This window comes from Neovison vison, chromosome X, assembly GCF_020171115.1.
Source record: "Neovison vison isolate M4711 chromosome X, ASM_NN_V1, whole genome shotgun sequence".
In the NCBI taxonomy this organism is placed as follows: Eukaryota; Metazoa; Chordata; class Mammalia; order Carnivora; family Mustelidae; genus Neogale; species Neogale vison.
The window spans coordinates 118,962,624-118,980,745 of NC_058105.1; the positions used below are offsets into that span (position 1 = coordinate 118,962,624).

The 18,122-nt window shown below is 43.4% G+C and overlaps 1 protein-coding gene across 2 annotated transcripts in view; it reads left to right on the forward strand.

Annotated features, from left to right (window-relative positions):
• Nucleotides 1–18,122, forward strand: part of CTPS2 (CTP synthase 2) — a 100,431-nt gene that overhangs the window by 13,033 nt on the left and 69,276 nt on the right. For both annotated transcript variants that reach the window (XM_044234835.1, XM_044234836.1), the window contains exons 4-8: nt 183–283; nt 12,877–12,993; nt 13,226–13,309; nt 14,626–14,706; nt 17,673–17,824. In XM_044234835.1, coding sequence (XP_044090770.1) covers nt 183–283; nt 12,877–12,993; nt 13,226–13,309; nt 14,626–14,706; nt 17,673–17,824 — 535 coding nt within the window. The remainder of the gene's footprint in view (nt 1–182; nt 284–12,876; nt 12,994–13,225; nt 13,310–14,625; nt 14,707–17,672; nt 17,825–18,122) is intronic.

Below are 18,122 nucleotides of genomic sequence, written 5' to 3' on the forward strand. Positions count from 1 at the left end.
AGTGATTAAACCTATATCGTGCCTCCATCAGGGAGAGGGAGAATACCGTGAACACTGGAGTTTGTCTTATTTGCCAAGTGGCTTTCAGGTTATTTGGGAGGTCTAAGGACATGAATACATTCCTTTCTCATGATTGTGACCGTGAAATAGGCTTTTGTGCTAACTATTACTTCCTTCTACAGTTGTCCCTCACATCACTGATGCTGTCCAGGAATGGGTTATGAATCAAGCTATGGTGCCCGTGGATGGTCATAAGGAAGAGCCCCAAATATGCGTTATTGAGGCAAGCCTGGAATTTTTCTTTATAAACTTAATATCCTTCTGGGTTTTTGAGCATGTAGTCTTCATTCATTCAACACACATGTGTATTATTTTATTTATTTATTTTTAAAATATTTTATTTATTTGACAGACAGAGATCACAAGTAGGCAGAGAGGCAGGCAGAGAGAGAGGGGGAAGGAGGCTCCCCATGGAGCAGAGAGCCCGATGTGGGGCTCCATCCCAGGACCTGGGATCATGACCTGAGCCAAAGGCAGAGGCTTTAACCCACTGAGCCGCCTGGGCGCCCTCAACACACATGTATAGATGGCCTCCTACATGCTAGACATTGGGCTGGGATGAGGGATTACAGCAGGGAAAGACGTAGATGGTCCCTGCCTTTGGGGTCACGAGTCAGTGGGCCAGTTGGGCATTAAACAGGGTGAATACTCCTGGGATTTTGTGCAGCAGCCCGTATATGGGGACAGATTAGTTGCAGGATGCTTTCTAGTGAGTGCTGTTCGAGGGCTAAGGAAACTGACGTCTCTCTCACCTCCCAGTCAAAAATCCAAGTATAACTTTGATTCCCCCCAAAACGTAACTACTAACAGCCTGTTGTTTACCAGAAGCCTTACCAATAACATAGTCAATTAACGCATACTTTGTAAGTTATATGTGTTACAGACTGTATTCTTCCAATAAAGTCATCTAGAGAAAAGAAAATGTTGTTAAGAAAATCCGTAAGAAAGAGAAAATACATTTACAGTACTGTGCCATATTTATAAAAAAAATAATCCATATATAAGTGGACCCACACAGTCTAAACCCATGTTGTTCAAGGGTCAACTGTAGGGGCGCCTGGGTGGCTCAGTCCATTAAGCGTCTACCTTTGGCTCAGGACATGATCCCAGAGTCTTAGGATCGAGCCCCACATCAGGCTGTCTGTTCAGTGGGAGCCTGTTTTCCCCTCTCCCTCTGCCTGCCTCTCTGACTACTTGTGATCCTCCCTCCCCACCCCATCAAATAAATAAATTTAAAAATCTAAAAAAAAAAGTGGGTTAACTATATTTGCAACACGCTTTGGAAGTAGAGACTGAGGGAAATGTGATGGTGGACGCAATTTGGAGGTGAAAAGTGAGTATTGGCTGCTTAAAGAAAGAGCATAGTATTTGAACTTGTGGCTTATTTACTATTTCCCTTCCTCTCAATGAATGAGAAGAATGTGCTTGTACTCCTTGTCTAAATGTCAGCAGACCTAACTGCTGGGTAGGACAGCAGAATAATGAACAATTTAGTTCCTAGGGACTGTCTGTCCAAATTCAGATTTCTGCTGTGACCTCTGAGTGGGGTAGAGCTCTGTGGTTAAGAATTTGGAGCCAGACAACTTGGGTTCATAGCCAAGCTGGGTCACTTACCAGCTGGGTGACCTTAGCCCAGTGTGCCTCAGTTTACTCATCTGCTAAATGGGGATAATGTTTTGAGGGTTAAATAAGTCAGTACACTTAGTGCTTAGAATGGTGCTTAGAATGGGGCGCCTGGGTGGCTCAGTGGGTTAAAGCCTCTGCCTTCGGCTCAGGTCATGATCTCAGAGTCCTGAAATAGAGCCCCGCATCGCCCCCGCATTGGGATCTCTGCTCAGCAGGGAGCCTGTTTCCCTTCCTCTCTCTCTTTGTCTGCCTGCCTCTCTGCCTACTTGTGATCTCTGCCTGCCAAATAAATAAAAATAAAAAAACTTAAAAAAAAAAAAAGAATGGGGCGCCTGGGTGGCTCAGTGTGTTAAAGCCTCTGCCTTCGGCTCAGGTTATGATCCCAGGGTCCTGGGATCGAGTCCCGCATCGGGCTCTCTGCTCAGCAGGGAGCCTGCTTCCTCCTCTGTCTCTGCCTACTTGTGATCTCTGTCTGTCAACTAACTAAATAAAATCTTTTTAAAAAAAAAAAAGTGGTGTCAGATCTATAGCAAGTACTCAAGATTTATTAGCCATTATTAAGACGCCTGTGTGACTTTTGGCAAATTACTTCTTAAAGCTTCAGTGTATTCAACTATAACAATATGATAACAATGCAGTATTGTAATAAAAGCCAGATGATATTAACAGGGTTGCTGGGAGGAAGAAGTGCAATTATATAAAGCACTTGGCATGTCTGGTGTTCAGGAAGTATTCAAAACGTGTGAGCTGTTCTTATTGTCATCATTGTCAGAGTCCTAGGATGCTAGGCTATCTGCAAGGTCCATTTTGTTAACAGAGCTGATAAACTTAACATAAATGTGCTGTACTATCATACGTTAACTATATATTGTACTGCTATAATAGTGTGGTTGATAATATTAATGTGTAAATGTGCTATGCAAAATTTTTTGTCCCTTGCTGTTTCTCTTCTTTCCTTTTCTTTTTATTGAAAGATTTTATTTATTCATTTGACACAGAGAGAGAGCATGAGCCGGGCAGAGGGAGATGGAGCAGGGAGCCTGATGCGGGCGGGGCTTGGTCCTGGAACCCTGGGATCATGACCTGTGCCAAAGGCTGACACTTAACCGACTGAGCCACCCAGGCGCCCCTCCCTTCCTATTTCTTCTTTCACAATTTACAAGGAAAAGGGAGGGTGCTTCCTTTAGAATTTTTAAAAATTGGAGTATATAAAAAAAATTAAAAATAAAAATAAATAAAAAATTGGAGTATAACATAAACACAGAAAAGTGCACATATCCCAGGTGTACAGCTTAATGAAGTCTTATAAACTGAACATATTTGCATAACTAAGTTGGCTTCCTTTAAAACACACTTACTATCTAATACAGTGTATAGTTTGCAAACAGACTGAAGCAAAGATAAAGACAAATCATTTAAGAAAAGAGAAAGGCAGGTAAAAGCTCCAGGAAGAATAATATCTGATACGAGAACCAGGGCATAGCTTGCCTTTACAGTGAGGGAGACTTGATTTTCAGGTTTTAGATCCTCAAAATGCATCAGGGAAGGCTTCAAAGCAGGGATGTAAATGTCAGCTTTGAGGTGGAGATGTGGAGGGATGCTGGAGAGGGAGGGAGGGAGATAAGAACTTCATTTTCCACTGTGAGGCAGCTACAGATACCGGTAGTAGTTGGCAGAAAAAGAGGTAAAAATGTCTCAGGTTAGGAAAGTAACCAGTACAGCCAACAGTTGAGATTAGGATCTGGGGATGGGGCAGCAGAGAACTCGAGCCTCATCTATCACAGCAGGAAGTCAGCTTGTGTTATTATAGGAGGTGTCTGAAATGGGCCAAGTCAAGAAAGAGTTCAGCAAGATGGTGTTTGGAGATGTGATAGAAACTAGCGGAAGAAATCATGAACAGAAGACTTAAAATGCATCCCTTGAAAAATCCGGATTTGGAAGTGCAGGAGGTGGGGTACAGGACTCCTGGTTTTTACTGTAAGTGCTTTTGAACAATTTGATTTTGTTGGGGAACGAGAATTCCTGTCCTCTTCAAGGTCCTTCTAGTCAGACTAATAATCAAATTGACAGGAGTTGGATTAGTTGAGATGTGCTGTGGCTTTTAAATACACACTGAGCTTAAAAGGTAGCATGAAAAAAAAAAAACCAGAATGTAGAATACCTCATACTTTTTACAAAATTGGTGATATGTCAAAATAACATTTTGGATATATTGAGCTACATAAAATAGAATGTTAAAATTAATTTCTCCTCTTTTGTTCTTTTAAGTGTGGCACTAAAAATGTTAAGATTATATTTTTATTTTTATTGGACAGTGCTGGCCTAGCACTTTCACTGGTTTTTGCTGTCCTAGCAATAGGAAAGGTAAAGGATCCAAAATGTGTCCGCTTAAGCGTCTGCCTTTGCCTCAGGTCATGATCCTAGGGTCCTGGGATTGAGCCCGCATCAGGCTCCGTGCTAAGTGGGAAGCCTACTTCTCTCTCTCCCACTCCCCTGCTTGTGTTCCCTCTCTCACTGTGTCTCTCTGTCAAATAAATAATAAAAATAAAATCTTAAAATAAAACAAACAAAAAATCAAAATATGTCCATTTTCCCTGACGAACCAGTCTCTGGCCCCAAAGTATTATCAATTTTCTAAACCTGACTATTTTTATAACGTTTCCAGAGATTTTTTTTCTTTCTTTTAGTTTTTGTATGTGGAAGAATGGCTTTTTTTTTGTTTGTTTTTTTAAGACTATTAATCACAGGAAAGTTTCCAAATGGTCATGTGTATAGATGTTTTTGCCTCTGCTCTTCTTTTTAAAAAAATACATTTTAAAAACTAATAATCACAAAAAAAGGAGAAGGGGGAAATCCATTTTTTTGGTTTCATCATTTCTATTTTTCATATATCCAGGATTCATGATGTAAATCATTCAAAATAACTGGATATTAAAAGAATAGTTTACAGTTCGGCTCTGTTTGCACGAATACTTGACACAGGAAACCATTTTTACAAATACATATGTTTTCTTATAGGAATACTTTAATAAGGAAAATAAGTCATAAGTCTCTATACATCTTACATCAAACTCTATGCAGTCCCGGCCCCAACCACTGAAGCAACATTTTGGGCTCTCCATCCCAGCACATTCACCACATCCAATAAACCAAACCACAGTGTGCCGCTGCTTGTCATTTTCAACCATTATTGAGATTTGCACTGTTAAGGGTTCTTAGGATTCTTTTCCTCATTTTTCCTGATCGGAAAGTATTCACATGTTTAAGCTAGACGAGGACATTTAAACACCATTTCTTTTATTTTTTTTAAAAGATTTTATTTATTTATTTGACAGACAGAGATCACAAGTAGGCAGAGAGGCAGGCAGAGAGAGAGAGAGGGAAGCAGGCTCCCTGCTGAGCAGAGAGTCCGAGATGCGGGATTCGATCCCAGGACCTTGGGATCATGACCTGAGCCGAAGGCAGAGGCTTTAACTCACTGAGCCTCCCAGGCGCCCCAACATCATTCCTTTTAAATCTAGCTTGCAGGAATAGGTACTTGGTGATCTCACTCCTCATTTAGGCAAGACCAGCTGGTAGCTTAACCCCCACCCCCACAGCACCCAGCAGAAGGGATACAGTCCTTGCATTCCTAATAGTTTCTCAACCGCCAAAAGGAACCGACCCTAGAAACAAGGGTTAAATACAAACATTAAGAAAGCTAAAACATTTACTAATGATTGGAACAAAGAACACTTTCAAATTCAAGGTCTCTTCTAAGTTGAAGAAGACGTAAAAGATGTGGCAGTCCTTCTATAAAATACTGAAACACTAAAAATTATTAATTGCGTAGGTCAATGGTGCATCATTTCCAAAGTGCCAGAAGATGCATAATCTTAGACTCTAAGGCCGAACTCCAGATCTGGCATCCTTCTTTTTTTTTTTTTTTTTTTAAAGATTTTATTTATTTATTTGACAGAGAGGGATCACAAGCAGGCAGATAGGCAGGCAGAGAGAGGAGGAAGCAGGCTCCCCGCTGAGCAGAGAGCCCGATGCGGGACTCGATCCCAGGACCCTGAGATCATAACCTGAGCCGACGGCAGCGTCCTAACTCACTGAGCCACCCAGGCACCCCAAGATCTGGCATCCTTCTTATGCAGTGACTTTGAAATAGCCTAATATTCCCCTATCCAGGGGCACATCATCATTCAGGCCTGGGGTGACCTTTGCAGAATGCTGACCACGTTTACCTGAAGAGGCAGGATCCACCAGGGGAAACATTTGGTATTTATGCTAGTCCTTCCCTTTTACTGAAAAGAGTGTCCACTTGGCAGATCTTGTCTTACTTTTCAGGTAGCATGAATGAAAACCAAGAGACTAGCAGTTAGGGTTAGTACTTGATGCTCTGATTATCCAATACTTTTTTTTTTTTAAGGTTTTATTTATTTATTTGACAGAGAGAGAGAGAGAGAGATCACAAGCAGGCAGAGTGGCAGGCGGACAGAGAGGAGGAAGCAGGCTTTCCACTGAGCAGAGAGCCGGATGTGGGTCTCGATTTTAGGACCCTGGGATCATGACCTGAGCCGAAGGCAGAGGCTTTAATCCACTGAGCCACCCGGGCGCCCCGTGATTATCCAATACTCTTAAAAGGATTCTTTAACCAAGCCCTTGTCCAGTGGGACTACAGTCTGTCCCATTTCTCTTATATCTCATAGTTGATCAGTTCAGCTTCACTCGTTGGTGGGACCTGTTCATTCCCTTCCTCCTTTGGACATGAGGGATGGCTGTGGAGAGTTCTAGTCCATCAAACAAATTATGGCCATCATAGTCATGCATTTTGAAATAATGGAGTTGCAGTCCTTGTGGGGACATCTCCGCTTCTGGTATGTTGATGACACCTTCTAGATGCTTCATGATAATGCTCTTGGTCGTGCACTAGATTCTTATCCAGGCCCATGCCACCAGGATGGGAGAAGCGGGCCCCAGGTCCCAACGCCCTGGCGCCTGGGGCACAAAAGACCCAGAGCAGGCCATACAGGAAGGGGGTTCTGAGCAGCTGCAGAGATCTCATAGTTGTGGGTACCCTCTCTGCCCTGTTTCCAAGCAGTTTTCCTCAGACGTGAAGCTTTCCAGAATGAGCCTTGCCCTCATCCTTAGAACGTTTCTCATTGCCCTCCCCCACCCCTTCTGACTTGGGGGAAATCTATTTTTTTTTAGTGTAAAATCGAGCTGTCTTTGAACAACATTAAAATATAAGCCCAATTTGACCTCAGGATGAGCCTTCTTAACACTTCTTTTTCATGTTCTCAGTTTTCTATTATTTTATTTTATTTTATTTTTTTAAAGATTTTGTTTATTTATTTGACAGACAGATCACAAGTAGGCAGAGAGGCAGGCAGAGAGAGAGGAGGAAGCAGGCTCCCCACTGAGCAGAGAGCCCGATGTGGGGCTCGATCCCAGGACCCTGAGATCATGACCTGAGCCGAAGGCAGAGGCTTTAACCCACTGAGCCACCCAGGCACCCCTGTCTATTATTTTTTGAGAATCATCCTTGAAGAAAGCTTTTATGTTTCCTTCTGGGGTCAGTACATCTGATTCTCTTAGCCTTCATCTTACAAAGATGTATACTATAGATTCAGACTCTAATTGTTGAAGATTGCATTTGTACAATAAAATCAAGAATTCTCAATGACATCTCTCATTTTTTAAAAAAGATTTTATTTATTTGAGAGCGAGACAGAGAGCAAGAGTAGGGTGAGACGCAGACTCCCCGCTGAGCAGAAAGCTCCACTTGGAGCTCAATCTCAGAGCCCTGGGATCAGGACCCGAGCTGAAGGCAGATGCTTAACCCACTGAGCCACCCAGGTGCCCCAATGACATCTCAAATTAAACTGAAATTTCCATCCCAAGAAACAACAGGGAAGCATTTTAGGTCTGTACTTGCGGATTGTTCTTTTACGTCTTTGGTCTTTATTATTAGTTTTCCATCCTACTCTTAAATGGACTCTTTTGGCTTAAAAAGCATTAATTTATTTTTTTTATTTTTTAAAAGATTTTATGTATTTATTTGACAGAGAGAAATCACAAGTAGATGGAGAGGCAGGCAGAGAGAGAGGGAAGCAGGCTCCCCGCTGAGCAGAGAGCCCAATGCGGGACTCGATCCCAGGACCCTGAGATCATGACCTGAGCCGAAGGCAGCGGCTTAACCCACTGAGCCACCCAGGCACCCCTAGAAAGCATTAATTTAGTACTTAATATTCACTAGCTCCGATTATAGCTGCTAGGCCTATAAACGCAAATGTGATCTGACTCCTGTTCTCTGGGACTCATGGTCTTCATTTTTAATTTCATGGAAGCAGAGAAACTGACAAGTTGTCCCCAGCATAACTCCTTCTTCATATAAACCTAATGTTTATTTTGGCTTATTGGACACTAGGTCAGGCATCCTTTTGGGTTCGTTTTAACTTGTGCTCAACATTTGTGTTTGTGCATGATTTAAGCTTTGAAGAAGGGCCATCAAGTGAATTTTCAGTTTTAAGCAGGTAGATGTGGTTGAAATGTCTCCAAAGCCTTTTTGTGAGGCTCTTACTTTTCAGATCAGTGGAGCTAACAGTCTTTATTTGTTAAGAAGTCCAGGTCATCTTCACATAAGCCTGAAACAATTTATGCTTGGCTTAACGAAATAAATTCTTTCTTTCTGTCTCTCTCTAAATTTCAAAAAAGAAGAATCCTTTCCTTAAAGCAAAGCAGATGTTGCACATTTCATAAATTTGCTGTTGCTTCGATTTCAACTCTGGATAAATATTAAAATATTGTAATAGGCGATATTTTCCTTGTTGTGTGGGGGAAATAATTAACGTATTCTAGTTATAATACTGAAGGTTTCTGATCACAGAGGTTATTAGGACCTTCCAAATTGGCTGAGGGTGTGCAGTACCATTATAAGCCATGTGAGGGCAGAAGCGGATAAAGTTTAAAGTTTTTGCCCCCCCCCCTTTTTTCCCCTTCGATTGCCTGTTGATTACTGGAGTACACCTATGACAAAACAGATGTCCCTATGTGGTTTAGTTTAAGTGCAGGCCTTTTTCCACCCCCCTCAACATTTTTTCTCATTAGATTCTGGTACATTGCAGTTGGTGAGCAAGAACTTCAGCCCCTCACCCCCTGCCAATTTCCTGATTGCATGTGGTATTTCTAGGATTTTCAAAATTAAGTTTATCATTCTCCTACAGAAAGGTCACATCTGTTCCATACCCAGGAAGCTTGAATTTTAATTATGTTTTGTTATCTGACTTAAAATTACTGAAGAATAATTTTTTTCTGTAGCAATGTAGTCCTGAGATTCCTTAGTTTGATTCCATTATAATGGTGATAACAGGTACTAGAATGCTGTTACCTAGGGCTTATCATTAAATTTTGAGACCCTTCTGTCCTGGGATGAGCACTAAGCTAAACCCTGTTGGAGAGAGAAAATTTTACTGTTACCCTTCAAGGTTCTTCTGGCTGGTCTAAAAATCAAACTGACATTAAAAAGATTAATAGGAGAAAAATCAAACAATGGTTTAGTTACATTTGTACAGAAAGTTCATATGAACATGAGAGATTCCAAAGCAGATAGGCAAAATGAGGTTAGCATGATATCCTGAACCAAGGAGAGGGTAGAGGCCCGCAGGTTACAGAGGGGAGGAAGACCATTTGCAGAGAGGCAAAGATGTTTGGACAACAAAGACTTCCCTGTTATGCAGCTTAGTTTCTTAGGTAAAGAGGAATCTCTGGTGATGGTTCTCTTCCTGGTACCGGGATTCTCCACTTTCCAATGTAATTGTAAGCAGTTGAGAGGGAGGGAGGGAACTTTTCCTGAATCTGCTGAGTTTTGATTGCTTTTAACTCAAAATAATCTTCATGGCAAAGTGGCATATTTAAAAATTTTAAAAATATATATTTTATTTATTTATTTGACAGACAGAGATCACAAGTAGGCAGAGAGGCAGGCGTGGGGTGGGGGGAGCAGGCTTCCCACTGAGCAGAGAGCCCTATGCCAGGGCTGGATCCCAGGACCCTGAGATCATGACCTGAGCCAAAAGCAGAGGCATTAGCCCAGTGAGCCACCCAGGCGCCCCAGGAGAGAGAGATTCTGAGGGTTTTTGAAAAAAATTTTTGTTTTTTTGTATTGAGTTTTTATAAGGTCACTCTGTTGGTATGTGTCAAATGATTTGATGGTAGGATGGGAGAGGGTAGAAGCTCAGAGGCCATTTAGATTGGGAGGCGGGCAGAGAGTCAAGTCTGCTGTTGTAGTGTGAAAGCAGCCAGAGGCAGTGTGTAAGTAAACAGTCACAGCTCTGTGCCAACCGATACAACTTTATATAGAAAAACAAGCAGTAGGCCAGAGTCACCACCCCCTGGTTTAGATTATTGCCATTGTCCTGGCAAAAGGAGGCGTTGGCGTGGGTGTTTAAGGTGCTGGCCCTAGATATAGAGAGCAGTGGAGAGATTTTCAAGAGGTTTTGCAGGTATGACCCACCGGGCTGGATCCGATGAGGAAAAGGGAGGGATCAAGGATGGTTTCCAGGCCGCCAGCTTGAACTAGTTAGTAGGAAGAGACACTTGCGCTAAGAATAGGAGACACTCAGAGAAACGGGCCCAGGGAGAGTTCTGTTTGGGCCATGCGAAGTTTGAGTCATTGCTGAGTCATCCATGATGTCAAGGACGGGTTGGCTCCACAACCCAGTTGTGCTGGGAAGAGAGGTTGGGGCTCCTAGTAGATTTTGGACCTACTCAGGTAGCTGAAGCCAAAGAAGATAGTGGATTCTGGGATTGGTCCCACCATGATCTCTTCTCAGCATCCAGATCATTCCAATTAGCGCCTAAGTTTTACCCCCTCCCCCTTTTTCTTTTAGTTTTATTTATTTAAATACTTTCTACACTCAAATGTGGGGCTTGAACCCATGACCCTGAGATCAAGAATCCCACACTTTAATGACTGAGCCGGCTGGGAACCCCAAGTTTTACTCTGGATTATTGTTCTTTAGCGCTGCCTAATTTTCCTTGATAAATTCTGAGCTCCTCAGGGGAACCTTGTCTTAAGTTCTTTTCAGTACCTCATTTATAGTCCTGAATGTGCAGTAGATCCTCAAAGGCTAGAGAATTAATTTTAAAATCCTTGTGATAGTCTTAAAGTATTTAAGTATGATGAGGATGAGTAGGTTGAGGCAAATGTTATCCTAAAGTCAATGCTTACTTTAAAATGCCTTACATTAAAAAAAATGCCTTGGGCGCCCAAGTGGCTCTGTCATTAAGCTTCTGCCTTTGGCTCAGGTCATGATCCCAAGGTTCTGAGATTGAGACCCACATCGGGCTCCCTGCTAGGCGGAAAGCCTGCTTCTCCCCGTCCTGCTCCCCCTGCTTGTGTTCCCTCTCTCTCTGTCAAATAAATAAGTAAAATCTTTTAAAAAAATGCCGTACTTGTCGGAAGCACATTGTAAATTAAGTTAACATTTGTCAAAGGATTACGCTGTCAAGAATATCACTGGGGCTTTTGGAAGGACTTGTTTCAGAAAGGCAGCACGTTTTAATAGTAGTTAGTTCGAGTAATACCACCATTGCCGAGACTGTTCAGAAGTCTGCAGGAGTGTGTGTGTGTGTGTGTGTGTGTGTGTGTGTGTACATGGAGAGGGAGAGAGAGAAAGACCGGCAGAGAGCCTGGGTGGCTCCCACCTTTTCTCATAGCGTCACTGGATTTGCGTTCTACCTTCCACATGGTCCACGGGTAGAAACTAGCTGATCTCACTCCTCAGTGTCCTGTGTTCTGGATCTTTTCATCTGCTTATGAATTCCCTTCCATTAAAGCCTCCCTGGAGTGCCTGGGTGGCTCAGTCGGTTAAGCATCTACTTTTGGCTCAGGTCATGATGTCAGCATCCTGGGAAAAAGCCCCGCATCATGGTCCCTGCTCAGCGGGGAGTCTGCTTTTTCCTCTGCCTGCCGATCCCCCTGTTTGTGCTCTCTCTCTCAAATACATAAATAAACTCTTAAAAAAAAAAGCCTTCCCTTTTTTGTAAACGTTTTTTTTTTTCAATCTTGGTGAGATGAAGTATTGTCAGCTTTATAATGATCCCCATTTTTCTGGGTGGGGGGGTTTACTATCTGTAAAATTCAACTGAATCAGTGATAGAATTCATTTACTTGACTTAGTCCAAATCTCCACACAACAGGCAGTATAGTATTATAAACACAGGAATCAGGTCATTCTTAAAATTCTCCTTTAAAAAAAAAAAGATTTGGGTGCCTGGGTGGCTCAGTGGGTTAAGCCTCTGCCTTCAGCTCAGGTCATGATCTCAGAGTCCTGGGATCGAGCCCCACATCGGGCTCTCTGCTTAGCGGGGAGCCTGCTTCTCCCTCTCTCTCTGCCTGCCTCTCTGCCTACTTGTGGACTCTCTCTCTCTGTCAAAGAAATAAATAAAATCTTAAAAAGAAAAAGAAGAAAAAAAAAGATTTATTCATTGGGGTGCCTGGGTGGCTCAGCCAGTTAAGCATCTGCCTTCGGCTTGGGTCATGAACCTGGGGTCCTGGGATCGAGCCCCACATCAGGCTCCTTGCTCGGTGCGGAGCCTGCTTCTCCTTCTCCCTCTGTTGCTCCCCCTGCTTGTACTCTCACTCTCTGTCAGATAAATAGATAAAATATTTTTACAAAATAAAGATTTATTGATTTATTTTGGGGGTGAAGGGCAGAGGGAGAGGGAGAGAGAGAATCTCAAGCAGACTCCCCAATGAGCATGGAACCTGACTTGGGGCTCCATCCCAGGACCACAAGATCAGGACCTGAGCCAAAACCAGGAGTCAGACGCTTAACAGACTGAACCACCCAGGCACCCCTTAAAGCCCTCCTTGACCTTGCTTTTTTTTCCCTTCTTGACGCTCTGCCTGTTCTCTTACCTGCTTACCTGGCTATGTTATCCTGCATCCTTTCTTCTTAGTTTCCTTTCTAGTCTCCAGTCTGTCTTTCTGAGATGTACAGTGCTTTTCTGTTTCACGTCAAACAGCTTAGTGAGGTTTAATTTATCGATCATAAATTTCAACGGGTTTAAGTATACAATTCCATGATTTTTAGTATATTTATAAACTTCCGTTCTTGCGCTCACTGTTTATTAATAATGCTTCTATTAGTCTGTATACAGTGGAAGGTCACTTGTGTCTTTTTTTTTTTCTGTTCCCAGTTGGGTGGCACCATTGGAGACATTGAAGGGATGCCGTTTGTGGAAGCATTCAGACAATTCCAGTTTAAAGCCAAAAAAGAGAATTTCTGTAATATCCATGTTAGCCTTGTCCCCCAGGTGAGCTTTCCAGATAAGCAACTTCTATAAATCTTCCTGTGATATTCCGTTTATTCCACATTTTTTTTTAAAAGGAGATAGAAGTTTATTGAATACACTGCAAGGGAACAGCGGGCAGGACAGCAAAGGAGAGACTGTCTGACTGTTTTTTCCACATTTTAAACTAGGGAGCCCTTAATTATGCAGAAGAGCTAAATATCCAATATATTGACAGTGACCCATTTCTTTTCAGCCCAGTGCTACCGGAGAACAAAAAACCAAGCCCACACAAAACAGTGTTCGTGCACTGAGGGGGTTGGGCCTGTCTCCTGATCTGGTGAGTTACTGAGAATGGATAAATTTCTTGGAATAGGACCTTCATTTCTTTCTTTTTCTTTCTTTCTTTTTTTTTTTTTTTTAAGATTTTATTTATTTATTTGACAGAGAGAGATCACATGTAGGCAGAGAGGCAGGCAGAGAGAAAGGAAGGGAAGCAGGCTCCCTGCTGAGCAGAGAGCCCGATGCAGGGCTCGATCCCAGGACCCTGGGTTCATGACCTGAGCCAAAGGCAGAGGCTTTAACCCACTGAGCCACCCAGGCGTCCCTAGGACCTTCATTTCTTGATCTGTAACATCAGCTAAGTCCTTTTTATTTCTCAAGTGGTTCCTGTGACATTGAGCTCTTTGTATCTGGGGGCCAGGGAAGTCTTATTTCCAAACCTCAGCGGTCGCTGCACACATTTCTAAATTGACAGTCTCTTCTCCTCCATGTCCCCCTGTGATTGGCCACATGGGCAGCCGGGCAAGTGCAATGTCCCATCCTTTTTACAGTCCCTGGGTCCCTTAGTGTGAGGTGGGTCCTTGGGGATTTTCCTGACACCCACGAGGGTGGGCTGTCATTGCTCTTATTCGTCATATGGAATCCAGTTATGACTGACAGTCTAGATGAGGGGCTGACAAATAAGGGCCTCCAGGCTGCTGCCTGTAAATACAGCTTCATTGGAACTTGGTACCACCTGTCTCTGACATTTGTCCACAGCACCTTTGTACTACAAGGATACAATTGAGTAATTGGGACGGTAGCTTCTTCTTCTTTTTTTTTTTTTTTTTTAAGATTTTATTTATTTATTTGACAGAGATCACAAGTAGGCAGAGAGGCAGGCAGAGAGGGGGAAGCAGGCTCCCTGCTGAGCAGAGAGCCCGATGTGGGACTTGATCCCAGGACCCTGAGATCATGACCTGAGCCGAAGGTAGAGGCTTTAACCCACTGAGCCACCCAGGCGCCCCGGTGTGGTAGCTTCTTGACTTGCAAAAGCTGCAGTGTTTACTGTCTGGCCCTTTAGAGAAAACGCTTGCCACGCCCCCCTCTAGCTCTGCTCCTGTAAAAGAGGCATTTGTGAGCCTTCACTCTTGTTTATGAGAGATGCCTTGACATTCTGAGCCCTTCCTGGTAGACTCGAGTTGATTACACTTGCTCACATTAGCGCTCAGGTGTTTCTAATAGTCCACGGACTTGCCCAGAACGAACTGGTACGCACTCAGTCAAGTCTCCCCGGCCGTAAGAAGAAATTAACTTAGCCTCCTCCCGGAAACGAACGGTGGCAGGAACAGCCCGATTCCTGCTTGCTGACCTGTGCACACCCGACTTTGACAGATTGTCTGCCGAAGTTCAACGCCCATCGAGATGGCTGCGAAGGAAAAGATTTCTATGTTTTGTCACGTGAACCCCGAACAGGTGAGTGCTGCTCTTTGCCTTTTAATGACTTGCAGGCAGGCAGTTCTGCAGACGTGAATGTTTGAACTCTCTGGAATGACTGTCCTACTTTTCATGGCACTAATTAGGGAAGCCTTGGGAGATTCATATCCAGCCAGCCCCGGCTTCCTTGCCCTGCAGTGAACAACCTGGGACTCCCAATTTCCTTACCTAGATCATGATCTCTTTGCTTCATTACTCCTTATGTTACAGGGGCAAAACCCAGGGCTTTCGAACCAGGGAGAGAAGCCTGTGAAGCCTGCTTGTTTTCTGTTTGTCTTGTGCTTCTAGGCCGCTGCCTGCTTTCGCTCCAATTTCTCCTTTGCCCATGTTACAGCGTAACTTTGCCCAGACCGCACGTTACACTGATGTTCACATCATCGCCGCTGAGTACATCAGTGGCCTCAGTTCTGTTCCTTGCTCTAGAAACCGTACTGTGATTTGGGCTCAAGTCCTCTGTCCTGCGAGACTTTCCACCTGGGTACTGGAGAGCTTTTTCTTTTTTCTTTCATTCTCTTATCTGCCTCTTGTTTGCAAGAAGGCTTCCATGTAAGGGCTCAGGGTTGGCTATAGTTTAAAAGGTGGTATGAATGGCGCTCAGGAAAAGGGTGAGGTTTGGAGAGACTTTTGTTTTAAACATTTTATTTATTTATTTGACAGAGACAGATCACAAGTAGGCAGAGAGGCAGGCAGAGAGAGAGGAGGAAGCAGGCTTCCTATTGAGCAGAGAGCCCGACGTGGGGCTCGATCCCAGGACTCTGGGATCATGACCTGAGCCGAAGGCAGAGGCTTAACCCACTGAGCCACCCAGGCACCCCTGGAGAGAGACTTTTGTTTTCTTCAGTTTAGCCCTGGGTTCTCTGAAGCCTAAAAATCATCGCCTCAGATTTCTATATCAGGATTTCTGGATCCAGGATACCAGGGTCACACAGCCTCCTGACTGATAAAGTTTTCAGAGTTGGGTTACTGAGAGCTCTGAGAAGGGAAGTGTGCAAATTTCTAACCCTACTGATCCTGTTTTTTCTTTTCTTTTAAGATTTTATTTATGTATTTGACAGAGAGTGAGACAGCGAGAGAGGGAACACAAGCAGGGCGAGTGGGAGAGGGAGAAGCAGGCTTCCCACTGAGCAGGGAGCCCGATGTGGGGTTCGATCCCAGGACCCTGGGGTCATGACCTGAGCCAAAGGCAGATGCTTAAAGACTGAGCCACCCAGGCGCCCCCAAAGCCTGTTTTCGATAGAACGATGGTTACGAAGAATTCTATCCCAGCAGCCCACAGGCTAGTTTATTAGCCTATTTTCAGCACATCTTTTTTTTCTGATGTGAGTTAACGCTCCCATTTCTTGGTTCCTGGTGAACTGGCATTTAAAGATCTTCTTCTCTGGTTTCCTGTGGAAGGAATGGAGGGTCAGAGGCATCTCTATGGATGTGGTCGTTACCATGACGTTTGAAAAAAAATCTCTCTCTGGACCGGAGCATGAATGAGTAAAGAGTTCCACATGCCACGTCTTCCAGCATGGGAGTTTGGGCTGCCCAGAGATTTAGTTGTAATTAGTAGCAGAGCTGGAGCTTATGTTAGTGGCATCTTGGCACTTCGAATTGCTTCAGTGAATGCACAAGGGAGGCGCAGTGGTCCTAGGTATCAAGTTGGTGACGTGCAAACAGCTTAGGAACTTTGGAGTGGATTTGGCTATAGCTTTGGGAAGAACTGAACACACAGAATGAGCAGAACATTTCTTGGCATTGATTTAGAATGTGGCAGATCCTTAAATGCCTGCCGGTGGCCCCTTAGATATACTCGAGACAGTGGTGAGAGCTCGTTAGGGTAAGTGTGAAAAACAACCGTACCAGCTTGGAAGGAGCCGTTCAAACAGGTGTACTAATTGCTTTGACTGGGTTCAGTGTGTGCTTGAAAATTTATCCAAGGGAAGAGAGTGGACAGCAGTAGGTACAGCAACAAATGAACACACACGAGCACACACACACACACACACACACGAACCGCACACCCACATTGAGAAGACACAATGCACATATTCAATGTTACTGCTTTAGCCTGACTTAGATGATGCCTTGGGCCATGTGTCTTAGGTATTGACCCATAAAGCATCCATGTGTCAATACCCGTTCTCTGATACCAGCTGGGGTCCTGCAGTTCAGCTGTGACACTAACCACCTGGAGTGGGGTTCCGCACACTGAGGGCTGAGTTCTTTATAAGACGGCCCCCCACTTCAGTCACCAGCCACAAGTTTCCAGTGTCCCTGAGCCACCGACACTTCTGCCTGGCTGACTACAGATTTGGGGCTTCCCATAACCCCCTCAGGTTCAATAATTCTCTAGAATGATACATGGAACTCAGGAAAATGTTGTACTTATTACCAGCATTTGATTATAAAGGGTGCGGAGGAACAGCCGGATAAAGAGATACACAGGGCAAAGCATGGGAGGATCCCAAGCTCAAGGTCAAACTCATTTTCCAGCCCCCTTATTATCCCTGGAGGTCAGGGGGCTGAAGTTTCCAATCCTGCTTGGGTTTTCTCGTGACCACGTCCCATCCTGAAGCCATCTAGGGGCCACCAGGAGTCGCCTCATTAGCATAACAAAGATGCACCTGTCACTCAGGAATTGCCAAAGGTTTTTGAAGCTTTGTGCCAGGAATTGAGAACAAAGACCAGATATATATATATATATATATATATATATATAAAATTGATTCTATCATGGCATCCATGTTTCCAGAATTGGAATAATGTGTTCAAAGAGTTTTATAATTAGATCAAAGTAAGCTTGTGTTAATTCTGCCTCTTGTTTTGGTCACTGGGCTCTTGGTTTTCTTCAGTATAAATAAACTGCCATGTCTCTTGAGTTTTGGCTCATTCTTGAACTCCTTCTTGTGGCATATTTGAGGTGTTCCATTTAAATATGGTGTTTTATCTTCATTAAACAGGTCATATGTATCCATGATGTTTCGTCCACATATCGAGTGCCTGTGCTTTTGGAGGAACAAGGCATTGTTAAATATTTTAAAGAGAGATTGGATCTGCCCATTGGTGATTCTGCAAGTCATTTGCTTTTCAAGTGGAGAAATATGGCTGACAGGTACGTGAAAGGAATTATTGATGTACTCTTTAATAATAATTCTTGGGTTTTGGGGTAGGATTGAGACATACCTTAAAGGATACCTATGCCACATTCAGCTTTCTGTATGTATATGTTTTGGTATGGATTTATCTAAAGCTTTAATACATTGGTAGAGTGTTTTACTGTATTCTTTGAAGATTTCTGGGGCTTTTGATTTTGTCCTACTTAAATGAAAGTGAATAGAAGGACTTTGGATTCTGGAATGATTTTTTTTCTTTCAAAATCTGGAAGCTTTTTGATGGATTGATTGATTTCT